Consider the following 24,523-nt stretch of genomic DNA (forward strand, 5'->3'; position numbering starts at 1 on the left):
AACTTGCCTCTTCCTGTGCTTTTGTGGAAAAAAAAATGACATTAAAATTACTCGTTAATTTAACTTGTCCAGTTTGGGAGGCGTGGGCATGCTGGAGACTGTAGACAGTTCTCATAATATTGTGTATTTCGGGGCGGGGGGTGCGGGGAAAGCTGGTGAAAAGTATTGTACAGGTGAGCTAATTGCTTTCAACCTCCCCCGGGATTTTTGAAAAAGACCATGGAATCATTCCCATTGAAGGGACCTTGGGAAGTCAGCTGCTCTGACCTGAAAGCAAGGTTGAGGCCGAGTTCAGACCCAACTACGCTGGCAACACTTAGCTCTCCTACAGAGGCCGGGAAGCGTATGGGTGATAAATGCAGTTCGGCCAGGTGAAGGGCAGGCTGGGTCTTTGAAATGCAAAGCATACGGCGAGGTCTTGAGGATGATGAAGAGGATGGTGAGGCCTTTGGGGAGGAGCAGATTGTTGGAAACGGGAATGTAATTCCAGACTGAGACCCTGCCGTCGTGGAAGTCTTCAGCATCTCTTCTAAGAGAAGTGAAGACAATGATTGGAAGTGAAACGGCATGTATGTAACACGGGCTACATGAGAGCGTGAACTGGTGTGGCTTTCCACACCCGATCAGGGGAAAACCCATGGTTGGTAGGCGGAAGGTGGACAGGTTTTCTGTAGGTCTCTCTTCTTCCAGAAGAGCTGTTGCAGGTAACGAATGAATAGGAGGAACAGCTGTTTTGAGTCAGTGATGAGACCAATGGGTAGATGAGCAACAGCGCCCTGAGTGCTGGTATTGCAATTCTTAGAGGTTTGGGGCTCCTACATTCACAACCCTCCTGCTCTACCCTTTCTCTCGGGAGCTTCTAGGTTGGAAGAAACCGAGGTTTGCGGATCAAATTTAGATTAGGTAGGACTGATATCACACTTGCCACTTTTGTTAAATTCATTTCTGACTGGCCATAACACAATTATTAGAGACCGGGAAAACCAAGAAGCAAATGCCTCTCCTTACTGGAATTGAAAGGGTTATTTTCGGTTCGTTAGGAGGTTTTGTTTTCCTTTATTGTGGCAGAATACTGTGAAAAAACCCTGGGGGAAATGCCAGGAAAACTTTCCTTTAAAAGTGCTCCCTATTCCTTTTTATCTATTTTTATGTTTCTTAACTACAGTTGCCGTACACCTACGCACTGAATCGTTGCTGCCTACGCGAGTCGCTCACTTGAGTTCGCACGAGGTTGGCTTGACTTCAAAGATTTGACAAAACAGCTATAATGTCAAATTAACTTGAATTACCAGGATTACGCAAACTCCACAGAAATCTAGGAGGCACACCAGCTCCCCGGTGGCATCCGCGCTGGGCTGTCTTCCTTGGCCTGGGAGCAAAGGGTGAGAATGGACGTTGCTTCTTTGGAGCAGCATCCCTGCATTGACTCACATCAAACAAACGTCTCAGGTGGAGGTTTTCTCTGCTTGCCTTGCTTCAAAGCTTCTGTATTCCTTCTTGCAGCCTAACATCGAAAAGGAGGCTGGGAATAGCTAGACGTGGCCGATATAGGTGCTGGGAAAGACGGACGGCACCTCTCGAGCTCCCCTTACCATGGAGCAACTCTTCGTTTCATTTCTCCGCATCTTTCAGCATTGCTAAGCTGAGACTCGCTGCTAAAACTAGTCTGCACGACCCTCCTCTGGAACCACAACTGCCATCACTTTGGAGAGCTTCTGAGCTGAACCTGCCCTGTCTTGCTTCTCCTCTTCTGGGATTCCCACGTGGTGGCAAAACCTCCCTGGCTGCCTGATCTTGGAGCGAACTGCACTGGCCCTGGGCAAGTTGCACCACGGCTTGTTGCTGCCTTTGCTCGAGCCTCCCTGGCTGCCGTTGGATCTTGGGGAATAAACCTGTACAGGGCTTTGCTCCTCGCAGGCTGGCGGTGCTCTGCGTTGATGCCTTAACAAATGGTGAATGGCTGGCGGTGCAGCGCCCGGCCGAGAAGCCAGGATTGCGGGATGATCCCAGTACCAAGATGCTTCTCTCACTGAGGACCTTCTTCCCACCTGTGGATAAAATGGGGAGCCGTAACCAGGAGTTAGGGGACCCGGAGCGATAGGTGAGGAAGATAACGTATGGGGGAGAGTAGAGCCAGCAGCGCCGTGCGGGGAAATCAGCGCCCAACATGGGCGCAGCATGCAAAAGACGTGGCATTTGGACTTTGTCAGCCTGACTGCTGGCCTGCAAATCTTCCTTGCTCAAACTACACGAGTGACGTGTGGGCTTAACCCATGCAGAAGCTGGAGAGTGCTCTCACAGTGGGACCCGCGTGGGGCACGCTTTGGGGGGGCCCCGGAGGAGTTCACTGAACCACTGCAACCCCCAGGATGCAGAATAACTGCACGCACTGCATCCCAGTGTTCTAGTTTATAACCTTGTGAAGAGGATTAAAAAAAAGGATATTTTCTCAGCAGGGTGGAGGCTCTTTTAAAGCTTTCGGATGGATGGGAGCGGCTCTTTATCCTATATGCAGAAATTATACTACAAGGTTTGCTTTCGGAGCCTCATACCCTAAAAAGCGGGGGTTCAGATTTCCTCTTTTCCTCTTGGGACCGATGTCCCACCGGCTCTTTCTGAAAGGTGCTCTGGTCCCCACACAGCCCTGGGGAAGGCAAGGGCATTAACTCCATTTGTGCATCTATCCACAGGAGGGAGACAAACAGCAGGCTTTCAATAAATCTTAACGTTTCATAGATTTTTTTTTTTTTTTTTTTTTTTTTTTCCCCTCCGCTTAAATCGTTCAACTTGACAAACCAGGCAGGGGCTGGGTAGGTGAGCTAAGCCCAGGCCATCCAACACGGCTCCGGATGCTGAGGAAGGGCAGGGATGCCGTGCTCACCGCGAGCAGGGACCGATGGGTTGGTTTTCGCAGGGTTTGCTGTTCGGGCCTGGGGAGCGCGGAGGGGAAGGCAGCCGTGTGGGGAAGCGGAATCGCTGGCTGCTCCGAGTGCCAGAGGTGCTGGAAATGCTCGCCCTGTTTTTTCCACCCGTCCAGTTGCACTGTAGAAAAGCCTGTATCGGGTGGGAGGGGCGTCCACCCCCAGCAAACGCGTCATTTGGGGTAATTCAACTATTTGGCTGTTTATCTGCTCTTCCCGGGTCTCCTGTTGCGCTCCTGCTCTTCTCCCTGCCGCCCGCAGCAAACCCGCCCCGCTCCAACGCCTCCCCGTAGGACGCAGTGCTGCGGGCCTGGCCTTCGCGGCTGCCTCTCCACCTGCCTGCGGTTCCTGGAGATCCGGCAGCGCTGCTCCTTCCTCGCTTTGGGAAAACTTTTCCCATGCCGCGCAGCAATACAGGTGGTTTCCTTCCAGCAGCAGGGAGCACCTCCTTCCCTGCAAGCTGAGGCTCCTCTGCCTGCCCTTGCGGCAAGCAGCCCTCAGGTTACCCTTTCACGCAACCTGCTTTGCCTCCTGTTAGGCGTTCTGTGGCCTACGGAAAAGCCTTTGGGTTTGATACGAAGCAGCTGGTTAACAAGGCAGCTGTAGCGAGCTGCGCCGTGAGGGAGATCAGCTGGAGAAACCTCCTTGTAGCCGATGGAAATATAAACGTTCGGCGCTGGGGCTGTCTTCCCCCCCCGCCCCCTTCCTCCTTCGTGTAATTTTCTTACGAGCCAGAGCTCTGTCCAGGCAAAAATCTCTGCCAGGCTGAAGTTTTTATATATATATAGTAAACATATGGATTTAGATTCTCGTCTCATAACGTAACATACTTTTCGGAGCGGTGTATGACCCTGTGTTATGAGGGCCGTGGAGCGCTTACTTGCTTTTTTGCCCCAAATTAATGCTCATTTCTGCTCGCCCCCCCCCAGGGTAGTGATCTTTTTTTCAGCTGTGCTACAGGTGTGTCCCCGCCAGCTGTGCGGGAGCCTCTACAGCTTAAATGTCAGCCCCCCCTGCGAGCGGAGCAGGAGCTCACGTGGGTGTAGAAGTTTCACATTGTTATATATGGTAGATAGGTGTTCGCTACAACTCGCCGCGCGTCCCTCCTCGCTTGGCGAGCACCCACACAGCTCCTGCTCAATGGCTAAGGGCATCCGAGGGAAGCCGGGCATGGGTTTAAGCACCGAGGATGCCTGCGGGGATGCGTCGGGGCCGGGGCGGGGGGGGGATGGAATTTTTGCTTGCGATAAACTTGATTTTATCATTCCGGGCTCTTAGTTTTGCTATGAACGGTTATAGCTGAACCCCGGTGCGGGGAGCGGAGGTCTGAGATGAGGTAGCTGGTGGAGATGGCTGAGGCGATGCTGCCTGCCCATGCTGGTGCAGGGTCAGGGTCAGATTGCCCGTGCCCCCATTATTTTCTGCTAAACAGCCTTAAAGAGAAGCCCCCCCCCGCCAGGCACCTGCTCCTGCTGTTCCCTCGCATGAGCATCCCGTGGGGAAGCAGGAGGGATAAAGGGTAAAACCACCCTGGGAGGGGCCAAGTGGCGTGATGGCTGTGGGATCGGGTCCGTGGAGAGTTGACTGGGGGGGGGGGTGGTGGAGGGTCTTGTTTTCTAACCGATTTTAAAACGAGCTGCTAAAAAAGAGCTTTGAAAAAAAACAACACAACAACCCAAAGCCCCAGCTGGCGACGCTGATATTTCCTCCTCGGCGCGCGCTGAATCCACACTGATGAAGATCTCTAGGTATCCCCAGAGTCGCCCTTTAGAGATAACTCATCTTGGGGCCTCCACCACCCACACAGAGAGGAGAGATTTCCTGGCGCGTGGGTGGTTTGCTTTTTCTTCTGCAGAAAACCCAAGTTTACTCTTTTTTCACCCTTTGCCATTGTAACGTGCCTCAGTGGCAAGCCAGTGTCCCCAGCCAGGGTCTAGGGCTTCCTCTCTCCCCAGTCCTCCATTTCTTGCTGGTGGCAACCCATGACCGAGTACCCTTGGTCAAGCCCTTGCTGCCGGCAGCATCTCTCTACCATCACTCCACAGAAGCCAAATTTCTTAATTGTGGTATTTTGAAGTTGTTAAAAGTTGCAGGTGCTTCGCTAATTAGTTAGACGTACACTAATGAAGCAGTGGTCCTGGTTCACGTACAGGTGAGGCATTAATGTCACCCAAGGCAACGTCACTCAGCACCATTAGAGACAACAAATAACTTCACTGAGCTCGAAATGCCCATTAACCAGGTAACAAACTACCTGGGGCCGGCAGTGAATCAAAGCGACCGTCCCCCCAGGTGATGCCCCAGCCCAGGGACCACTCAGGTCACAATGGGACCGTTCTCAGCCACTCCTGCCTCTGGAAGAGGCGGCTGCTGCTGCTGACAGCCTCTTGGTCCATCACCATGTCACTATCACCACTGCAGATGGGTGAAGAATAATGACATCCAACATAGAGATGGTTTAGATGTTTCTTTAATAAAAAAAAAATATATATTTAAAAGAACCCTATTTTTATATATATAACTTTTGCATACTCACAGTAGCCACTAGGGACGCGGAGCAAGCTGATGGGGGAGTAATGGTTCTGTTTTGATTTGGGTTTTTTTTTTTAAATTCAATGACTCAATGCTCACCTGGGATGTGGAAGACCCAGGTTTGGTCCCTGCCTGACACAGGGGACGTGGACCTGAGGCGCGGGGAAGGTGACGCCCGGTCATTCCAACAGAGTCACCCTTTGGGTGGGGGTGGGCAGGTTTTGGAGCTTTTCGGTGCTGGTGACATCACCTACAGGTGCCTGAGCCCGGTGGCAGCTCTGTGCATGTCTCGCGGCTGCTCTCACCACATCTGTGCCCAGCTGCCTGCCCTGGCGCTGGCTGCCCTAACCCACGTGTGCCTCCTGTTCTGCCGGGCAACTCGTCCGTCCCTGAGCCCCTCCAGCCCTCTCTCCCGTCCCTGGCCAGTAAAACCTCCTCTCCCTCCTCTCTCTCCTTCCCTGGCCCCTTGGAGGTGCCTCGGGTGCTGTATGTGCCCCGGCGCTCCCCGGGGCTGAAAGCCGGCGGTGCTCAGCAGAGAGCACGGCACTATGCCGCGGTAAAGGTCAGGCTCCAAACCCAGCTCAGATAAAGCTTCATACTTAAGGCATGTGGCTTAAAACTTGATTTTATCTGCCAGCGCCAAGTGAAATAACATTTATCGCAACGGGCTGGAGAAGAAGAAGAAGTTGCATTTTTCCGTTGGTGTGTTGTATAGTTAAAAATGGGTTTGGTGAGCAGCTGCTTGTTGGGAGGGGGTTGTTTTAGGGGTGGTTTTTCTCTGCGATACTGGGGGTTTTCAGCTCACTGGGGCTGTGCTGGCAGCATCAGGGGTCCTTCCACCCCAGCAGGGCACTGTCTCCTTTCCTCCATCCCTCCTTCCCTCACGCTTCCCGGTGGCAGTGACAGCCTGCTGGGAGAGTGCAGAGGGAGGGCTGGGTGGGAGATGCAGCTGACCAGTGCCGGCCATCGCTGAGGGACTGGGATGCTGCGATGGCACGGGATCCCCACCATCCTCTTTATTCAACCTTCTCCACCTCCCCTCTAATTTCTCCCTTCTAATTTCCACCTGGGAGACAAGAAAGTGCCCTACAGCTGGTGGCATCTCTGCGACACAGATGCCAGCACGTCCAAGGGGAGCTTTGCTAATTGGTTGTTAGTGCAGGATGAGGGCTGAGACGTGGCATCCCTGACCCACTGTCCCCAGGGGGCTGGGGGACAGATGCTGTGGAGACCGAGGCAGCGGCGAGAGGAAGGTTTGCAAACTCCACCTCTCTCCAACCACGTCCACCGACGAGTGCCGTGCCGGACTGATGAAAATTAGACGACCTTTGGGATGTGGCTTAGGTGCAAATACCTCTTAGATGCTTCACAACAATAGGAACGAGGACAAAGTCGAAACAGATTTGTTCCAGGAGGCTGGTGCCATGATTCAGGGGAGAAAAATGCACTCGGAGAGAGAGGGGGTGAAGCCGGTGGCTGTCGCGACTTTCCAAAAAACTGTGGGCACGGGTGAGCCCTGCAAAGGCACCAAAATCGCTGCCTTAAATTTAGGTGTTTGAAAGGACAGGCTGTTCTCGCACAATGCTTTCCCCATCACCTTTCTGTTCACATGAGCCACCCACACAGAAACCAAAATGAACGAGGAGGAGAAAATAGACGCAGCATCTGCCTGCTGGCCCCATGCCCCCGGCAGCCCTTGCGCCTCTGCAAGCGACCCCCCCTATCACTCTGTCACAACACCATGGGCTCCCCAGGATGCTCATCGGTCCCCAACGAAGTGGCAAAGCCTTGGGCGGCTCCTAGATCCCAGGGGAAGCGCTCGGGAAGCAGGTGGTCCCTCACAGAGCCACACCAGCTCTATGCCACGGGTACCGCTGCTGGAGGGCCGGGAAAGGAGGCACAAGCCTAAATTTCAGCCCTGCTTCTCCCTTGCTGGCGGGACCCCAGTGTGGAAAGGCGACGGTACTGCCAAGCTGGCAGGAGGGACCCTCAAGCCTTTCCCTCCTGTTGCTGGTCCCCGACTTCAAATTGTTTCCCAAATGAGTTTTCCTAATGAATTTCCCAAAATATTTTTTTCTCACGCAAGCACCCGCTGCAGGTCCTTTTCCTTCCCATCCCGTCAGAGCGGCATGAAGGGGATGGAAGCCGCTGTAGCTGGGGCGGTTGGCAGGAGGGCAGCCAGGGACACTCCTGGCTCCAGGCAAGATCAGCGTGTCAGACTATCCCAGGGTCTTGCACATCTGGCGCACGTGGGGCTGTTTTGGGGGCTGGACAAGGCAATTTCCACCCTGAACCTCCTGGAACCTGGCTGGGGCCACCTTCCCGTCTCTCTCCGATCCAGTTTTGCGATCCATCTAGAGAAAGTACAGTGCTCTCCCCAGCTCCCGCTGGTGACAGAGGTGCCAGTGCCAGCGGACGGAGCAGCATCCATCATGGAGGGCAAGGTCACCCCGAAAGCTGGGACCACATTTATCATCCAGGCGCTTGAGCAGCGTGCGACCCTGTCAGCAGTGAGGAGGAGGCGCTTGGGCTAATGAGCCCTCACGAGGCCAGCAGGGACCGAAGCAAGTTGCCCAAAGGTTTGCAGCAAAGTCAACCCCTGCAGCCCGTCTCGGTGCCAGTGGCCTCGGTGGTGGTTGCAGGGCAGGGGAGCCCCGGCCTCGGCTGATAAAGGCACACCCTCGCGGCGGCAGCCGGGGGACAAGATGTCCCCACGCGCTGCAGGCTGCTTGCCGAGATCTCAGCCGGCACAGCTTGCCCGCCGCAAGCCAGGTTGCTTCACCAGGGCTCCTGGGGGGTTTATTTTAATTTCCCCGACGAAATTCCCTCCCTTGCAGTGGAGGAAGGTGAACAGCACCCGGCGTTAGCAAAAGTGTCGGGCATCTCTGTTTTTATAAGGGTGTTTATTGACTCAGGCAAGGGCTGGGTGTCGAAGCAGACGCCACCGCCGTCCTCGGGCTCCACGCGCAAGTCAACATTTGCACAGTAGCTGGGGGCGAGGCGCTGAAAGGTGAGGTGGTGGCCGCAGAGAAGAGTCCCCATAGTTTCGGGCTGGTGAAGCACCGGGCACCGCTGCCTGGTTAGGGGGACGCTGGGTGGGATGAGGGAGCCCATGTGTCGTCCCCCCAGCACCCACTCCATCAGCAAAGCTCAGTCCCCGGGGCGGCTGTGCCCAGTCCCCCTCCTCTGCGCTGCGGTGGGTCCAGCTGGTGATGCTGCTGCTCGAAGGATGCCCCAGCTCCCATCCCCGCACCAGGCTGGGGTGTTCCGGGGTGCTACCCCTGCACCATCCCCCTCTCCAGCCAGTGCCTTTATTTGAAGCCTCGTGTCCCATGCCACCTGCCAGCGTGATGGACCCGCGGAAGGAGAGGTAGAAGATGGAGTGGCGTGGCCCCGATCACCTCCCGACGCGGGCGATGGGGCTGGAGGAAGCTGTGGTCGGTAGCTCCCGGCTGCCAGGGCGCAGGTTTGAGTTAGTCACCACAAAATAATATTGTGATTGTTCATGCAAAACATATCGTAAATGAGGCTTCTGGGTGGTGGTGGTTTGTTGTGTGTTTTTTTTTTTTTCTTTCTATTTTTTTTTTTTTTTTCTTCCACGGTAAAATCAGGCTCCGCTGGGTGACACTGATTGCCGGGGCTGCTGGCCTCCCTCCTGCCCCGGGAACGCTGGCACCGCGTGGGAGCTGAGGCGGATGCCATGCGCCCACAGCCTGGACGAGGTGGGGAGCAGGGGGGTGCACACACGTCCGTGTGTGTGTGTGTGCGCGCAGTGCAAAGGGGGGCAGTGGGAAGGGGGCGCGGTGCAGGGGGTGCACCAGGCAGCGTACGGAGCTGGGTGTTTGCAGGGTGCAAGAAGGGCACACCTTCAAGGGTGCGGGGGGGGGGTGTATGTGTTTGTGTGTGTGCACAGTGCTGGGGAGTCGTCCACGGGCTGTGTGCGTGCGTGGGGCTGTGTGCGGGTGTTACATGTGTGTGTGCACGGGGCTGTGTGTCTTCAAGGAGCTGCCTACAGGCACGCGTAACGCATGTGCATGCCAGGGGCCGCATGTGTGCACAGGGCTGCGGGCAGGCGTGTGTAATGTGTGTGTGTGTGTGTGTGTGCAAGGGGCTGTGGGCAGGCGTGTGTAATGTGTGTGTGTGTGTGTGTGCAAGGGGCTGTGGGCAGGCGTGTGTAATGTGTGTGTCTGTGTGTGCAAGGGGCTGTGGGCAGGCGTGTGTAATGTGTGTGTGTGCAAGGGGCTGTGGGCAGGCATGTGTAATGTGTGTGTGCGCGTGCAAGGGGCTGTGGGCAGGCGTGTGTAACGCTTGTGTGTGCACGGGCAGCGTGTGTGCGAGGGGCTGCGGGCAGGTATGCGTAAGACGTGCGTGTGCCCTGGGCTGCGTGCGTGCACGGGGCTGTGGACGGCCATGTGTAACGTGTACGTGCAAGGGGCTGTGTGTGTCTGGGGTGTGTGGGGGGGCCGTGTACAGGTGTGTGTGCAGAGCACACAGCGTGCGGCGCCGGGTGTGCACACGCAGCGGGGGGGGTGCGCGACAAGGCGCGCCTGGGGGCGCGTGCGGTGCGTGTGTACAGAGCGAGCCCGCGTAAGGGGCGCGCACACGGCGCGTGCCAAGGGGCTGCGAGCGCGCGGTGCGAGGCCGGGGGGGGTCCCTGGATGTACGTGTGCACAGTGCAAGGCGGGGGGGGTGCGAGTGGACGAGAGGGGTGTCGAGGCGCGCGTTCCCCAGCGCAAGGGGGGTTGTGTAGAGATGGGGGCGCGCAGTGCAACGGCGCGGTGGGGGGGGGGGGTGTGAATGGACGTTCGCACAGTGCGAGGGGGGACACGTGAAGGTGCGAGCGCGCTGCACAGCGGGGGGTGTAAGGGTGCGAGTGCACGAGGGGTGCGTGAACGCTGCAAGGCGGCGGGGGGGGGGTGCGGTGTGAGCGCACACGGCGGGGTGCGGGGCTGCGAGCGCACGGGGCCCGGGGGGGGGGAACAGGGCGGAGGGCAGCGCCGGGGCAGCCGGCCGCTCGGTCGGTGGGTCTGTCGGTCGGCGGGGCGGGGCGGGGCGGGGCGCGGCGGCGCTGTAAACACGGGGCGGGGCGGCGGCGGCGGAGGCGGTGCAGGGCCCGGGGCAGCGCCGGGGCAGGCCCGCCGCGCACACCGCCGCCAGCCCGCGGCCGGGCGCCCCGCTCCGCCGCCGCTGCTGCCGGGGAGTACCGTGAAGAGAGGAGGAGGAGAGGGGGTGTGTGCGCGGGTGAGGCGAGGCGGGGGGCGGTGGCGGCGGGAACGGCGGCGGCGGGGGGCGGTGCGGTGCGGCGCGGAGCTGCCGCCTCAGCACTTTCGGCAGAACAATGGGGCCGGGCGGGGGGGCGGGAGGGGCCGGGCCGGGGCCGCCGGCGGCGGCTCCGCTCCTCCTTGCCTCACGCCGTCCCTTGCCTCACGCCGTCCCGCTCCGCCCGCAGGCAGCCCCGATGGCCAAGCAGCCCCCTGAAGTGAAGGCGCAACGCGACGGCGAGGGCGGGCGGCTGCCGCCGGCGGCGGCGGAGGGGCCGGGCCCGGCCGCGCAGCTGCGCCCCGGCGCTCCCGCCGCCTTGCCCGGCTCCGCCGCCGCCGCCACGGCGGGGCCTCCGCCGCGGGGCCCGCCCGCCAGCCCCGGGCCCTTCGCCACCCGCTCACCCCTCTTCATCTTCGTGCGGAGATCGCCGCTGCTGTCGCGCTCCTCCAGCGGGTACTTCTCCTTCGACGCCGAGCGCAGCCCCGCACCCCTCAGCTGCGACAAGGCCACGCAGACCCCCAGCCCGCCCTGCCAGGCCCTCAGCCACTGCCTCAGCGCCATGGGTAAGATGCCTGGGGTGAGAGGGCTATCGGAGGGCATGAAACCGTCCCGCCGGGCTCCCATCATCATCCTTCTTCATGAGCAACGCCTTTCCCCTCCTCACCATGTACGTTTCTCCTTCCAAAGATGCAGAATGCAGCTTTTTGTAGCTGTGCACCTGCAGCAACACCTCCTCCATCCCGCCGTCTTGTTTTTTTTGGGATGCCGTCCGCAATCGAGCGCCCTGCTGCCATGCTGGAGGGGCACCCTGCCCCGCTGCCGCCCTGCCTGAGCGCCCGCCGGACGGTCGCGAAAGGCCTTGAGCCCCCGCGAGGGCAAGGCAGGGGGTGTACGGGGGGCTGGCGGCGGGCAGCCCAGCCGATTGAGGGCTGTCGGTGGGCTGGATGCTTGCCCAGCCAGCCAGGGTGTGGGATTTTTGCAAGCTGGCTGGGCCCGCTGAGCAAACGTGCTGCTGGGGAACACCCGCTTGTCCAGCACTTTTTTTTAATTATTATTACTTGTATTCTTTTCCGGGATGGGTCAGTCCCTGCCTGGGGAGGAGGGGATAAAGTTGTTTAATCCAGCTTCCTAGTCAGGGCTTGCTTCTTGCGAGGCTTTACGTGCTGCTTTTTGCCAGGGTTTCTGTGGCGCTGCGAGGTAAGTGACTTGTCACTTGTTTTTTTTTCCTCCCGTTTCTTTCTCAACAAGCTATGCGGTGTCATGGGTGCTAGGGTCACAAAACTCCCGCTTGTTTTGGTGAAACCTGAAATTGGTGCTTTAAAGCAGCATGGCGGCAGGCGGGCGTGTGTTTACATGTGGCTTACCAGGTAAGGCTGGGTTGAAGCCTCTAGTGGTGAGGAAAACATGCCTGCTGGAGCTGCTTAAGCCATCCAGTGATGCTTTTCCCCTCTCATGATTCATTCCCCTTAATTGGAGGAAACCTTTTTAACTTCCGCCATCTGAAACTGGGAAAGGTGGGAGCGAGACAGGTACCACATCGGTAGCCCTCCTTGGGGGATAACAAACACCCAACTCCAAGCTTTACATGATCAAAACATCTTTTTTTTTTTGTTGTTTTTTTTTCCTCCCTGGTTAATGGCTGTGGTTACAGCTGCAGAGGACTTACTGTAATATGCCCTTAGGAAAGATTTTCTGACATTATTGCAGTAATTACAGCTTAATGCAAGTTTCACAACCTTGCATAGCGCAAACACACGTGGCACAGGCAAGGATGCTGGGGTTCCTCAGCAGGGAGAGCTGTAGCCAAGGTTTTAGTGGCAAGTGACTTTTTTTTTTTTTTTTTGGTGCTCCAGGAAGAAATTGAAGTTTTCCCTGATTTTTCTGAGCTCCTGCTTTTTCATTGCCATAGAAAAGCTGTTGAAATGCTGGTTTTACTGGAGCCTTTGTTCTGTTATTGTTGCTAGGGGTATCATCCTAAACAACTATAAGCAAATGGAAAATACTCGAGCAATTTAAATGGGACCCTTGGCTCCTCTCAAGCACGACTAAGCTGGGAGTGCGGAGCTGTTTTATCCCTGGTCAGGGACTGCAGCTCCCAGGCTGTCATTTATATGCAGCTTGCCTCGACAAAGGGCTGTGGGTTTGCTCTGCACACCTCTTCCTCGGTCCCCTTGCCTTGGCTGTGTCCCGCCGGATGCGTGCCATTAAGTTTTCCGCACGGAAACGGGTCAGTCCCTCTGCAAGGAAGCAAAGGGTATAATTTTTTTGTTGTGTTTTTATGTGCTGATTTTTATCTCATAAGGCACTGACTGCGGGCATAGAGATGGAGAGCTTCTCTAGGAAGCATAAGCATGTGGTCTATAATAATAATAATAAACAGGCGTTTCCTGTAAGCAAGAGCAGTTTGTGTGTGATAGGTGCTCTCAGCCTCTCCCGTGGGCAGCGCTGGACTGTTTCCGAGGTTGGTTGAGCAAAGCAAGCTCATGCTCTGCCCTGAAGCTGCCTCTTCTAAATATTGTAAAACCTTCCCCGAAGTTTCTGGTAATGATGTCCCAAATAATAATAAAGTGCTGAAAGTGCCCCTGGTAGACAAAAAAGGTGGAGGTGGCCCTGGGGAATTACGGGGTGCCTTTGGTTGTGTGCGGGTGAGCGCTAATTGCTGGAGGAAGACTTGTTCCTGGCATAGGGCAATGCTTTTGAGCTGTCTCACTTCTCTGGCAGTGCAAGGGGGTACAGATGCCTCCAAACTCATGTTGTTTTGTTTTGGTTTTTTTTGGGGGGGGAAATGAGATGAAAGTGCTGAGGGGATGCTCTTGGATGGGGAGTAGGAAGGGTTGCAGTGCTGGCTCGGCATATCCGGGAAGATGCGTTTGGAGATGAGTAGGAGAGGAGCAGGGATGAGTTCATTTGGCTGTGTCAGGGAAGATACGGAGGAAAAAAGATGAGCCTGCTTTTTGCAGAAGAGTATGGCAGGGGTGGTGGTTGCCCTGCTGGGAGTGCTTGCCATGAGGTCACCCAAGACAAGAAGCCCACCCTTTGTTAGGGTTGTGTGAATTTTAGACTGGTACTTCAAGTCTTTGGCTCTTAGCAGGAGCTGATAATTTTCTTTTGTTGTGTTTTTTGTTCAAAGAGCAGCTCTGTCTAAAGGCACAGGAGTGCAGGCTTTGCATGCGTGTTTTGGGGATGTATTTGGAGCAGGTGCATGCAAGTGCTCTGTAAATGGGTTTTCACGGTGCTGTTTTGATCCTGGTCTGTTTCTCTGCACTGTGGAAGAGGGGAGAGAAGCAGCATGAACCTCTCATAGCCTGCAAAGGTAGATCCTCTGGGTGTAGTAGGTGAATTTAAGGGGGAAACCTTGAGCTAAGAAGCTGGCGCCGTTGGTCCTGTTGCGCTTGTTTTGGAGCTGCTGCTGTTCTCTCCCTGAGCTTCGTGTGCAGTTCATCTGAAGCCATCCTCCAAGGAGGTTTTCTCTGGGGGGTTTGGGTCACCAAGCCCGGGAGGTGGAGGTGCAATTCGGGGTTGGTTTGGGGTTTTTTGGGGGGTTTTTTGTTTGTTTGTTTTTATTGTTGTTTTTTTTTTACTTCTAAGCAAGATTGCAGCACCACCGTGGCAGTCCCCGTCTCTAGCATCTTCTGGGCTAGAGAGAGACGCAGTCATCCCGGGGGTGCCTCTCGGTTTGTCCCCATCCCCACGGCAGCTGTCTCGCCATCAGTGGCAGGCGCCAGCTTGTGGTATGACTGGGGGCCCCCCGAAAGCACTTCTGACTGGTTTTGGGACCGGTTATGACTGGACCCTTTTGACACCACTGCTTAGCAGCGCCACAGAAAGTCCTTTCTGAAAACCTCAGCCCAATTTCACTCTCAGCCACCAACCCCAGCCTTCGTATCTTGAGCGGATGAGCTCTTGGGTGCAATGCTGGGGCAGGGGGAAAGGATGGAGAAGGACCGGTACCTTTCTCCCATGCAGTTTTCTCTGCATCCCTGGGTCTCTTTGCATGCTTTTGTCCTATCTCCTTTTTTTTTTTGGTGGCTTTTTTTTTTTTTCCTAGATTATCTCTTGCTGGGGAAGGCAGTCCGGGGCCGGCTCTGGTGACGGTGGTGGGATTTTTGGATGGTCGCCCCGCCCCAGCTGAGATCCTGTTTGCATTCCCGGAGCATTGGGGTGGAGTATCGCGAGGGCTCCGCTGCGTTTCATTCACCAGTGAGGAAAATAAATATGCCGGGGCCGTCCCTGGGCAGGCAGCGGGTACTACTGCGCTACTACAGCATGAAAACAAAACAGATCCTCGAGCCAAGAAGTGCTAGTTTGGCTCAGAAATACATTTTCCAGTCAGGTTGGAGCCAGACTTTTATTTAAACTTTTTTTTTTACTGCCCCACTAATCCTTTGAATATTTTGAGATTGGAAGCTATGTCTATTCCCTTGTGATTCCTTCTAAGCTGTTGTGCCAAAATGCTCTGTTTTGTTTTGTGTGGGGTTGTTTTGGGTTTTTTGTTTGGGTTGTTGTTTTGGTTGTTGTTTTTTTTTTCCCCTTAAGGCTCTGATTCGTGCTCGGATCCTACACTTGGGTTTGCAGGAAGGGAAAGAGGTGGTGCAGGTACCACACAGGGTCCTGCGTGGGTCACAGGCTGCTCCTTTCTCCCCCAGCTATTTAGGGGATTGTACGGTGGCTTTATCACGTCTGATGACCTCTTAAAATGGAGACTAAACTAGCTATCTATAGTAGAGTATAATTGGTGCACTAGCTCTTTTTTTTCTTTTATAAGGCAGCACTGTTTTCTTGCATTGGGTTTGTTTTCTGCTGAAGTGCAAGAAGATGCCGTTTGAGAGGTGAGCGCCCCAGTTCCCTCCTGCAGATGGAAAGTCCCTCAGATTGCTGGAAGCATCATTTCTCGGCGTACAAATCCAATTGTGGCTTTCTTCTCAGTACGACAAAACCAATCGTTTTCCTTTTCTCATTGAGCACTTCAGAACTGTTTGGGGAAGAAATGTGAGAATTCAGTTTAACTGTCCAGACAGAGGTTTTTTAAGGTTAGAGAAGCAATTGCTGCTATGCCTGCAAGAAAAGAAAATTATTTAGAAAGAGGGGGAACAGAAGGTTTTGCTAGGGAAAGAAATTGGAGAGTAGCATCTCGGCATTCCTCCGTATTTAAGAGTGGGCCAAGGCTTGGATATGCCAGAGGAGGTGCTCCTAAGGGAAGCCTATAATTAAAAAATGAACGAATAAAAGCCTAATAATGTAAAAATAATAAGGAATAAAAGCCTCTCCTGCAATACGCATCTTAAGCAACAAGTCCCATTTGCACTGCATAGCGTGTGCAGGCCCTAAGCAGGCTGGCATCTGCATAACTCCTATGGACTGTATTTAAAAAACTTAAAAAATAGTAACAATAAAAAAAATAGTACTAGTCTATTGACTCTTGCCAAGTTGAATAGAGTATTTATTTTTTGTTGTTCCTGTATTTCAACTGCTCCGTTTTCTTATTCCGTGCAGCTTCCCGGTGGCAGTCTCACTCGCTAGCAGAAGATGTACAGCCCGAAATCTGGATTGCACAGGAGCTGCGGCGAATCGGAGATGAGTTCAATGCCTCCTATTGTCCAAGAAGGGTAACTTTCATCTTTTCACTTTCCATTTCTTTATGCACGGTCTCTAAAAGGGAAAAGCTTAATCATCTCTGGAAACTAGTTCTGCGGTGAATGTTTCGTTCACTCAAATGTAGAAAAGGATGCGCGGGTGGCTGTGTTTGCCTGGACGCAGGGGTGTGCTGCCTGCGCCAGCGAGTCGTCTGCTGCTGCAGCGTCATTAAATCAATTAAAAATAACCTTTCAACTGGGACTTGAGGTTTTCAGGTACGAAGTTCGCAGTATCTTTCGTAGCACCCAGGGCCCATAAAGCGTGTTGCTGGATTGGGACTGGACCTGACAGTAATGAGGAAGAAACTTCTAAAAAGTAAGAGGCAGAGAAAGTCTGTGTGTGTTGGGGTATTTTTGGGGTGGTGTTGGGAAGAACCTCTCTGGAAGCGGTGCCCAGCTGGGAGCTGGGGAGCAGTCAGATGCCCACTAGAGCGTTTTTAGAAAAATGGGCAGGGAGTGAACGTAGTGGGTTTCTGTGCCCAGCTCCCACGTTCCTGCTGACAAGGATTGCATGCATGGAAGTGTAGTTGCAAATAAGAAACAGGGAATTACTTGGTCTGATGACTTTTTTTTTTTATTACAAAAGAATCAGCCAGAGCTGTTTTGAAACTCGTGTATTTATAAGGCTGTAAACTCTCTCACCTTTGAGTGTTGCAAGAAAAATAGGTGGCACTAATGCAAAAAAAAAAAAAAAACCCCAACCAAAAAAAACCCAAAACAAACCAACCCAGAGAGATGAAGTAACAGTAGTTTTCAGAAGAGCATCGTTAGCCAAATGTTCTTGATGGCTGCATGTCCGTGCATGTGGCTTCTGATCCATCAACTCGCACTTGTGCTTGTCTGTGGGAAGAAGAGTCAGAAGCACGTTAGGTAGCAATGTTGGTGACGAAGTGCTGACTGTCCGGATCTTTATCCGTCTTCCCCAGCTGATGAGTCACTCCTGCAGCGTGTTTCCTTGCCGCTCCCAGGGTCCGTTTCGCAGATGCCTGTAGGCAGGGTCTCTCCCCCGAAACAGTTGCCAGGCTGCTGTGGTCTGGTTTCTTCTGCACAGCTCTTTGCCTTGTCTTGCTGGAGACTTCTTCATTGTCTCCATTTTCTTTCCCAACGCTCTGGCGGCTTTCCTTACCCGCAACAAACTGGAGATAAGCTGTGTTTTATCCTGAATCCAGAACATGTATCTTCCGACCTCACCCATCCAGACTGATCCCTCGTGATGCGAAATACCTGCTTTTTTTTTTGGTTGGTTTGTTTGTTTAAAGGACATTTTTTCAATGAAAGGTAGGGACTAAGCTAATCCTACCAGTGTTCAGAAAGCTGAAGGCACCTGGTAGTGGTGAGCTGATCCAGAAAGGCTGGCAGAAGCATGGAGTGCCATGCCATCCCTTCTCTTTGCTGCCTCTTGGAGCAGTGCCTTAAACATGGAGTGCAGGCAAGCCCTTTGAGTGCCTTCTGGGAACTGGTTTGTGATGAGAAGGAATGTCCTCCCGGCCTGATCTCGTGGGGAGCAGCTCCCTCAGTGCTGCCCCTGGTGGGACCTTGCACACTGGAAATCTGTGCCAGGCACGTCGCGCTGCCCCGTACAAAACCACAGTGCATACTGCCTGGTGGGCAGCATAAGAGGGTGTGAATTTAATGGGGGGCTGAGAAGGGGTGGGAAAAGATTTTCCCCAGGCGTCCGAGAGGGTGAGCGTGAGCAGTATGGGACACAGGTGGCCTGGTCAAATCACACAGGTTTGCACAAGGTGGTTTCCAGCACCACGGCTGAGCTTCCACCTTTCTGCCCAGGCAAAAGAACTGAAACGCAGAGGACCATGTCCTCCTTGCCAGGTGACATGAGCAGAGGCTGTCATGTGTGACCCAAAAACACTTTGTACCTGGCTTAATTAGTGTCTGACAAATTCTCACTAGTTGTACCTAGCCAGAAACAAGGGGATTTTCAGAGCACTTAAGCAATTGCAGTAGAATTATTGTCCCTGATGTGCTGCTTTGTAGAAAGGTGTCTTTTCTTTCTGCAAGCGGTCTGGCTGCTGTGGAGGAATGGTGGTCTCTGCAGAGCTGGAGCCCTTCGGCAGGAGGGGTAGGTAGGATGCTTTACCGGCACGCCTGGCTCTGCTGCTCGCTGGGGTTTGCCCTTTAAGAGCGAGGTTAGAAATGGGGAACTGAGAGCCCTGCCAAAACGGCACTTGCCGGGCAGGTCGGAGCTGTTGGATGGGTCGGAGCCTCCTGTTCTCCATCATGTTCCCCGTCAGTTCGCCCTGCACATCACACCCTGGGGACCATCTGTTGGTCAAGAAAATGGGGAATCGGACAACTTGCCATCCAGCCCCGCTTTGCCCTGACAAAGCTTGTGGATCCAGCGAGCAGAGGTGGCCATAGGGCTCTCCAGCCATAGAGACCAGCTCCACGCCAAGGCTTTTGTTGGCAGAGGGCGCATCGCTTGGCCAATGTCGCGTGCCCCAAGCTTGCTGCCCACACCCGAGCTGCCCGTAGAGGTGGAAAATGTCTTGTTTCAACTCCTTAATTTTTATTTTTTTTTTTATACCTAGAAAACTTAATTTTGGCATTGCTCTTCCATCCTTCTCTAAGCCTGTTCGGGTTTTTTTGTTTATTTTTTTCCTTGCTCTCTGCTTCATTGGCAGTCAGGCAGTACAGTGGGCTTAGCGTTCTGCTGGTGGGGGGCAGCTCCCGGGTGGGTAAATCCCACTCGTGTGGGGACCCCATGCCCTGCCAGGGGATGCTCGAGCATCGTCTCTCCATGGCGACAGCGTCCTGCTGCAGGACTGCCTGTGTTACACCCCGTAGAGGGGAGGGCAGTTTGCATATCAGTGTAAACAGCGTAATTTCCCTCTCCGGGGCATGCACAGGCACGATTTTACTGCATTAAATATAGCCCAAATTGGATTGCTTTGGGATGGTATAGAGAGGGCGGGATGTTTGGGCTGTTCTTTTGCCCTAAAAAAGGCTTTGCTCCCCTCTTTTCGTTGTATGCTATTACGATCCCTCGCTCCAGGGAGGAGTGTTCCGCTGCTGTGTGCGGCTTGTCGTGTTTTGTGAATGAGGTGGTGGTGGTTACGCCTGGAGTGATCTGAACTAAAATCCATGCGTCGTTGCCGCAGGCGGGCGACCTGTCTGTGCAGAGACCGGTGCTGCTCTCCCCGCTGAGGGATTCTTATTATTTTTTTAAATTATTTTTATTTTTTTCCTCTCAACCTTCCCACCCTGTGGTTTTTAAACCACCCTGACTCTGCTAGCAGGGCTTACTGCTCCTTTGCCATGTTTCAAACCCCCCGGCAGCATCATGTGCCTCCTGTGCCCACGCACAGGGACTTGCACGTGACCTCCCTGTTGACCGGCACTGCAGCAGTCACCTTTAAGGCAAACATGGCTGGGAGCACGCAGCTTCAACCATTTGAGTATTGTAAAGCTTTTTATTGAAGGAAAACATGAAAGGTTGTGGAGTTTACTTTCATTCTTCATAAAATGCGTGATTTCACACCTGTGAATTATTTGCGTGGCACCGCACAAGGTGTTTGTAGCACAGGGGCTTTGCACTGGAAATTCAAGTCACAGTCTTGTTTGTTTTTCTTTTATTATTTTTTTTCTCACCTTTCATTTTAGGGTTTCTTGGATAACCAGGTGGGAAACCCCCAGATCGTCATTTTGCGCCTCCTGCGTTACATCATCCGTCTCATCTGGAGGATGCAGTGAGCGCCGGCTGCATCCCAATGTGCAGGAACTTGCTTACTCGTTGGGAAATCCCAGGGAGGACGGACAGACGCGGGGCTCCCTGTGCTCACCAGCTCCTACCCTGCCGCTCCCCCAGGATGTGTGGTGGGGGCCGTCAGATGAGGGTGGACATTCCACGCTGACCTGCTGGGAATCTCCGATGCAGGATTTTGTCAGAGAGTGGTGTTTACTGCGTTTCTCTCAACTCTTTTATTATTTTTCACTTTTCCAATAGAGTCTCAGAGAAAATATTCAATGGCAGTGGAATAATTTTTGTGTCATCATTTCTGGAAACCTGTCGGCTCATCTGGGATAAACCCTCCAGCGAGGAAAAGGAAAACCTGAGCCAGCTGATGGGCAGAGCTGCCTTAGTTTGCCTTGCAGACCTTATTGCAGAGACTCGTGGAGCCTTCCCCTCTCCCGTTGCCTCCTGGGCATTTGCCCACAAAAAAAAGATGGCAATGATGGAAGAAGGGCAGAGGGATTTCAATCAGCACTTCTTTTACCTGTAAATACCTATTGCTACCCCAAATCCACCTTCATTTGCATCATGCAAATAGCCTATTTCCTGCTGACTGATTTTTTTTTTTATTTTTTTTTAATTTTTTTTCCTACACTCTGAATTTCAAGACTTAGCTGTCAGACTCCCAGGGTCCAAAATATCACAACCAACCAACCAAACAAAAAACCAATCCACCAGGTTGCCTTTTTTTAGAAATTCTTTCTATAAAATGTGTGAAAACGCTTACATATTGTATAATATTATATATAATATATAATGATGGTGACTGAGTAATTCAGCAATAAAACGTTCTCGGAGGCAGGTAGAAACAGTTCCCAGCACACTGCAGCTTTGCACCCGGACACAACAGCTCCTGCTGCGTAACTTCAGGAACTGTTTTAAGGTGTGGCTTCTACCTTGCTGTTGAAGGTTTTTAAGGTGCTGGATTTTTTTTTTTTCCTGGGATTCTCTCTGTGTTCGGACAGGACAGTCTGGAGCAGGGGGATGAGCGGGACAGGGCCAGCGGCATGAAGATCCCAGATGCTGGCGTGCAGGGATGCAGCTGGAAGAGGCGCCAAAGGATGCCAACCTGCTATGGATCTGCCCAGGGATTTGCTGCGTGGGGCTCTCTCACCACGGACTGCCATGTCTCCTTCCAACCTGTCCCTGGTCCCCGGGAAGATCTGACCAGGTGCTCGATGCTGTCCCAGGGCATCTCCCCTTTCACCTGGAGACCCCACAGCCTTGCTGGAGGAGCCCCGAGAGCTTGTCGGAAGAAGCAGGTCTGTCTCCTCGGAGGCCCCCCATTGTTTCCGGTTCATCTCACGGGTGGGCGGCTGCTGCACAGCGGGCGCTTTCGGGGGGGTGGCTGCTCTGGCCACCTCTGTATCTATGCACAAATGTACCCCTCCCTGCCTCTGGACCTGTCCCTTTCCTCTGGCTGGTGCCGGTGGTCCTCAAACCCACTTCCAAAAGCTGCGGTTTTATTTCTGGTTTCACCAGCACCATGGCGGGGGGGGGGAATAAAGACAAGAAAAAACAAACCCAAGCCCATGATAGGGTTTTATCCTGCAATATGCACGCAGGGAGAAGCTGTTGAGTGCCATGTATGATCGTGAGTGTTTTCAATGATGGACAAACTGTACAATCTGACCTCTGTGCACTGGCTGGCTGCGCCTGCCGGGCAGGCGAAGAGCTGCGGTGTCGGTGCAGGGCTGCATGCCTCCAGTTGCCCTCCTCTGGAGGATTATGGAGCGATTTTAAATTTTTATTTTAAAACTTTTTATAATCTTTTTTTTTTTTGGACCTGCAAGATGAGCATCGGTTGCAGGAGTTGGCCTCAGCTGTAGGAGCAGGGGATGGTTTGGAAAAGGTATTTTGGAGAAGGTGCTGCGAGAACTTTTGCACTGGTGGAGACTGAGTGGTTAAAATACCTGGTGAGCTTGGCCAGGGCAGGTTCCTGCTCCTCATCCCCTTGGTTTTGGCTCCCTGTAGCTGTGCTTTTTCTTTGGTAGGGTTTATATAGAAAACCCCAGCAGGCTGGAATTGCAGGGCTGTTGATTAAAAAAAATTTAAAAAAAAAAAAAAAAGTATTTGGCAGCAGAGGTGGAAACTAAATGAGCTTTTTTTTTTTTTTCCCCCATTTGAGTTTCATCTGTCTTTGATGGATGAAATGGTGCTTCCGGGTCTCGCAGCCTTACAGCATCCCGGCACTGCACTGCCCAGAATGTGTCCCTTGGAGTACGCCAAAGAAATGCTGAGCACTTTACTCTGTCCTCCCCACCAGGCCACCCCAGCCAACGATGGAGACAAAAATTGTATTGATTTTAAGGGGAAAAAAAAAAAAAATCCAAGTATTGGCACCATCTGCCTGGAACTTCTCCACAGGAGGTGTGTTCCTGGCCAAAAGGTAGACATAGGAAAACTATCCCCCAAAAAAGCAGGTTTTGCCCCTGTAGAGTTGTGAGGTTTGGAGGCGGGGGGGGAAGCCAAGCAAAAAGCATCTAAACCAGAAGAATGATGTTTTTTAAATAGGGATTACGATGATTTTAGCCGTGTTGGCTGACTGCTGTGGCTCATTTTAAGCATAACCTGTGGTCTCTGTTCTAACAAAAGAATGTGATGAAGAGTTTTCCTTGGTTGCGGGGAAACCAGATTTATTCCCGGGCGATCTCCCACAGCGTGTTAAAGCTTCTCCTCTTTTCCGTAACTGTAAATACCCAAATATTTATTAGAATAGGGCGCCATATTATTTTCATCATCTGAGCCAAATATCTGTGTGCAATGTATTTCCTTTCCTTTCTCTCATGTAAGTTTTGTACAGCTTATAAATAAGTAAAAAAAAAAAAAAAAAAACTTCTAAACTTTTTTAGAGTTGAACTTGGTAAATACTGTAGATTCTTTTCCCCCCACCCCGTGTAATTAATGCACTCTACTGTTCCATAATGCTGTAACTTGTAGAAATGTTGTATATTTATTTTCTGCTTATTTAAGTTCCTGTAAAGATTTTGTTTACCCCTTCACTCCTCCCTGCCCCTGCAATAAGTGATGGATCACCTTCCAAAGCACTGTCTTCTCCTGGCAGTGCAGCCAACATGGTTTGGATAATGAAATTTATCATTTTTTTTTTCCTCAAAGTGCCTAAGTCCCACTTTCCAGTAGTGATTTAGGCACATCAGAGACTTCAGCATTAGTGACATTCAGTGGGAATTTGGCTTTTACATCCCTGTGACTTTTGATTTTTTTTTTTTTTTTTTTTTGCCACCCTCCTTTTAAAGTCACGTTTTCCTCCATCTCAGCCACTTTCCCTGGACCAGCTTTAACATCAGGTACCGCCCAGCGCACAGGGATGTGCTGATGAATCACTAACTCGTTTCACAGGACCCAGCGTATGTAGCATTTTTACTGCAATTTCCCTGGCTTACTTGTGTTTTGCACTGATGAATTTTGGACAGGGTAATTGCCACTTTACTTGTGCAATACTGCTGTAAATAATTGCAGATCTTTTTTTTTTTTTTAAGATGCAATCTTTTATGTTCTTAATATGAGTTTTATATGAATAAAAACTTTCAACTATTTGTTATGAATGCTGTTTTCTTTGGGGGCTTGAGGATCAACTGAGGAAGGGCTGGGGAGGGGATGTTTGCTGCTTTATCACCCTTCCTCCCTGTTTTATCACCCGTTCTCCCCTGGGTCCAGGATGCGGGGGTGTACCCAGCGTTTCCCTCTGCTCCAAGGTGCTCTGAAGTTCCTGGGACGCTAAACTGCATCTGTTCAGTGAAACAAACTGGTTTATAAAATGTTGTCTTGAGTGTTTCCAAATCCAAATGCAGCGTTTCTGCCACCCCGGCTGGGCCTGGTTTGGGTTTTGGTTGCCTTTGGGGTTTTTGGTTGGTTTGTTTTTTTTTTTTTTTTTTTCCCCCCATTTATGGAGCTCTGCAGACACGGGCTGCATCAATGGGCTCAAAACCAACTGCTGGGCCCCTTCCTGCTCCATCAGGGCACTCCCTGTCCCCAGTCGCTTTTCATAGGTATTGCACCAAGGTTGGGGCAAGAGGGGGGTTTATTTTATTATTTGTGTATTAACTTATTATTTTTCACTTTAATCATTCTATGTTATTCTTTTGTATTTCGTTATTTTAAAGTTGAATCAAAACCGGCTCCTAAAAACTGCCCTCCCACCTTCCTTCTGCCTTGACTCTCCATCCCACTTCTGCACCCCTTCTGCCGGCCGGGTGCCCAGGGGAGGAGGGAGGGGATGCTTCCAGCCCTGCCTACCCCTCCACTTCTCTTGCTTTTATTTCCCTGTAGGTAATAGGTGTAGGTAATTTAGGTCCCTAAATTAAGTGGGGGGGGGGTGGCAGGAAGGAGCCTGGGCTTGAGCCGGGCCAGCTAGGGCACGCAGGGATGGCTTGCGTCGCTCCCCTTGGACCAGGGAAGACCCCGAT

At 52.8% G+C, this 24,523-nt stretch overlaps 1 protein-coding gene across 2 annotated transcripts; it reads left to right on the forward strand.

Moving 5' to 3' along the window:
* The first annotated feature begins 10,573 nt into the window (after nucleotides 1-10,573).
* Nucleotides 10,574-23,653, forward strand: BCL2L11 (BCL2 like 11). Of its 2 annotated transcripts, none has more exons than XM_074578650.1 (4): nucleotides 10,574-10,694; nucleotides 10,903-11,278; nucleotides 16,209-16,321; nucleotides 19,967-23,653. In XM_074578650.1, the coding sequence occupies exons 2-4, from the start codon at nucleotides 10,912-10,914 to the stop codon at nucleotides 20,054-20,056; spliced, it is 570 nt and encodes a 189-aa protein (XP_074434751.1). In that variant the 5' UTR covers nucleotides 10,574-10,694; nucleotides 10,903-10,911; the 3' UTR covers nucleotides 20,057-23,653. The 2 variants fall into 2 exon arrangements, with proteins under 2 accessions (XP_074434751.1, XP_074434752.1); XM_074578651.1 differs by having other exon boundaries at nucleotides 10,577-10,682.
* Nucleotides 23,654-24,523: the final 870 nt, after the last annotated feature.

This window comes from Larus michahellis, chromosome 3, assembly GCF_964199755.1.
Source record: "Larus michahellis chromosome 3, bLarMic1.1, whole genome shotgun sequence".
NCBI lineage: Eukaryota > Metazoa > Chordata > Aves > Charadriiformes > Laridae > Larus > Larus michahellis.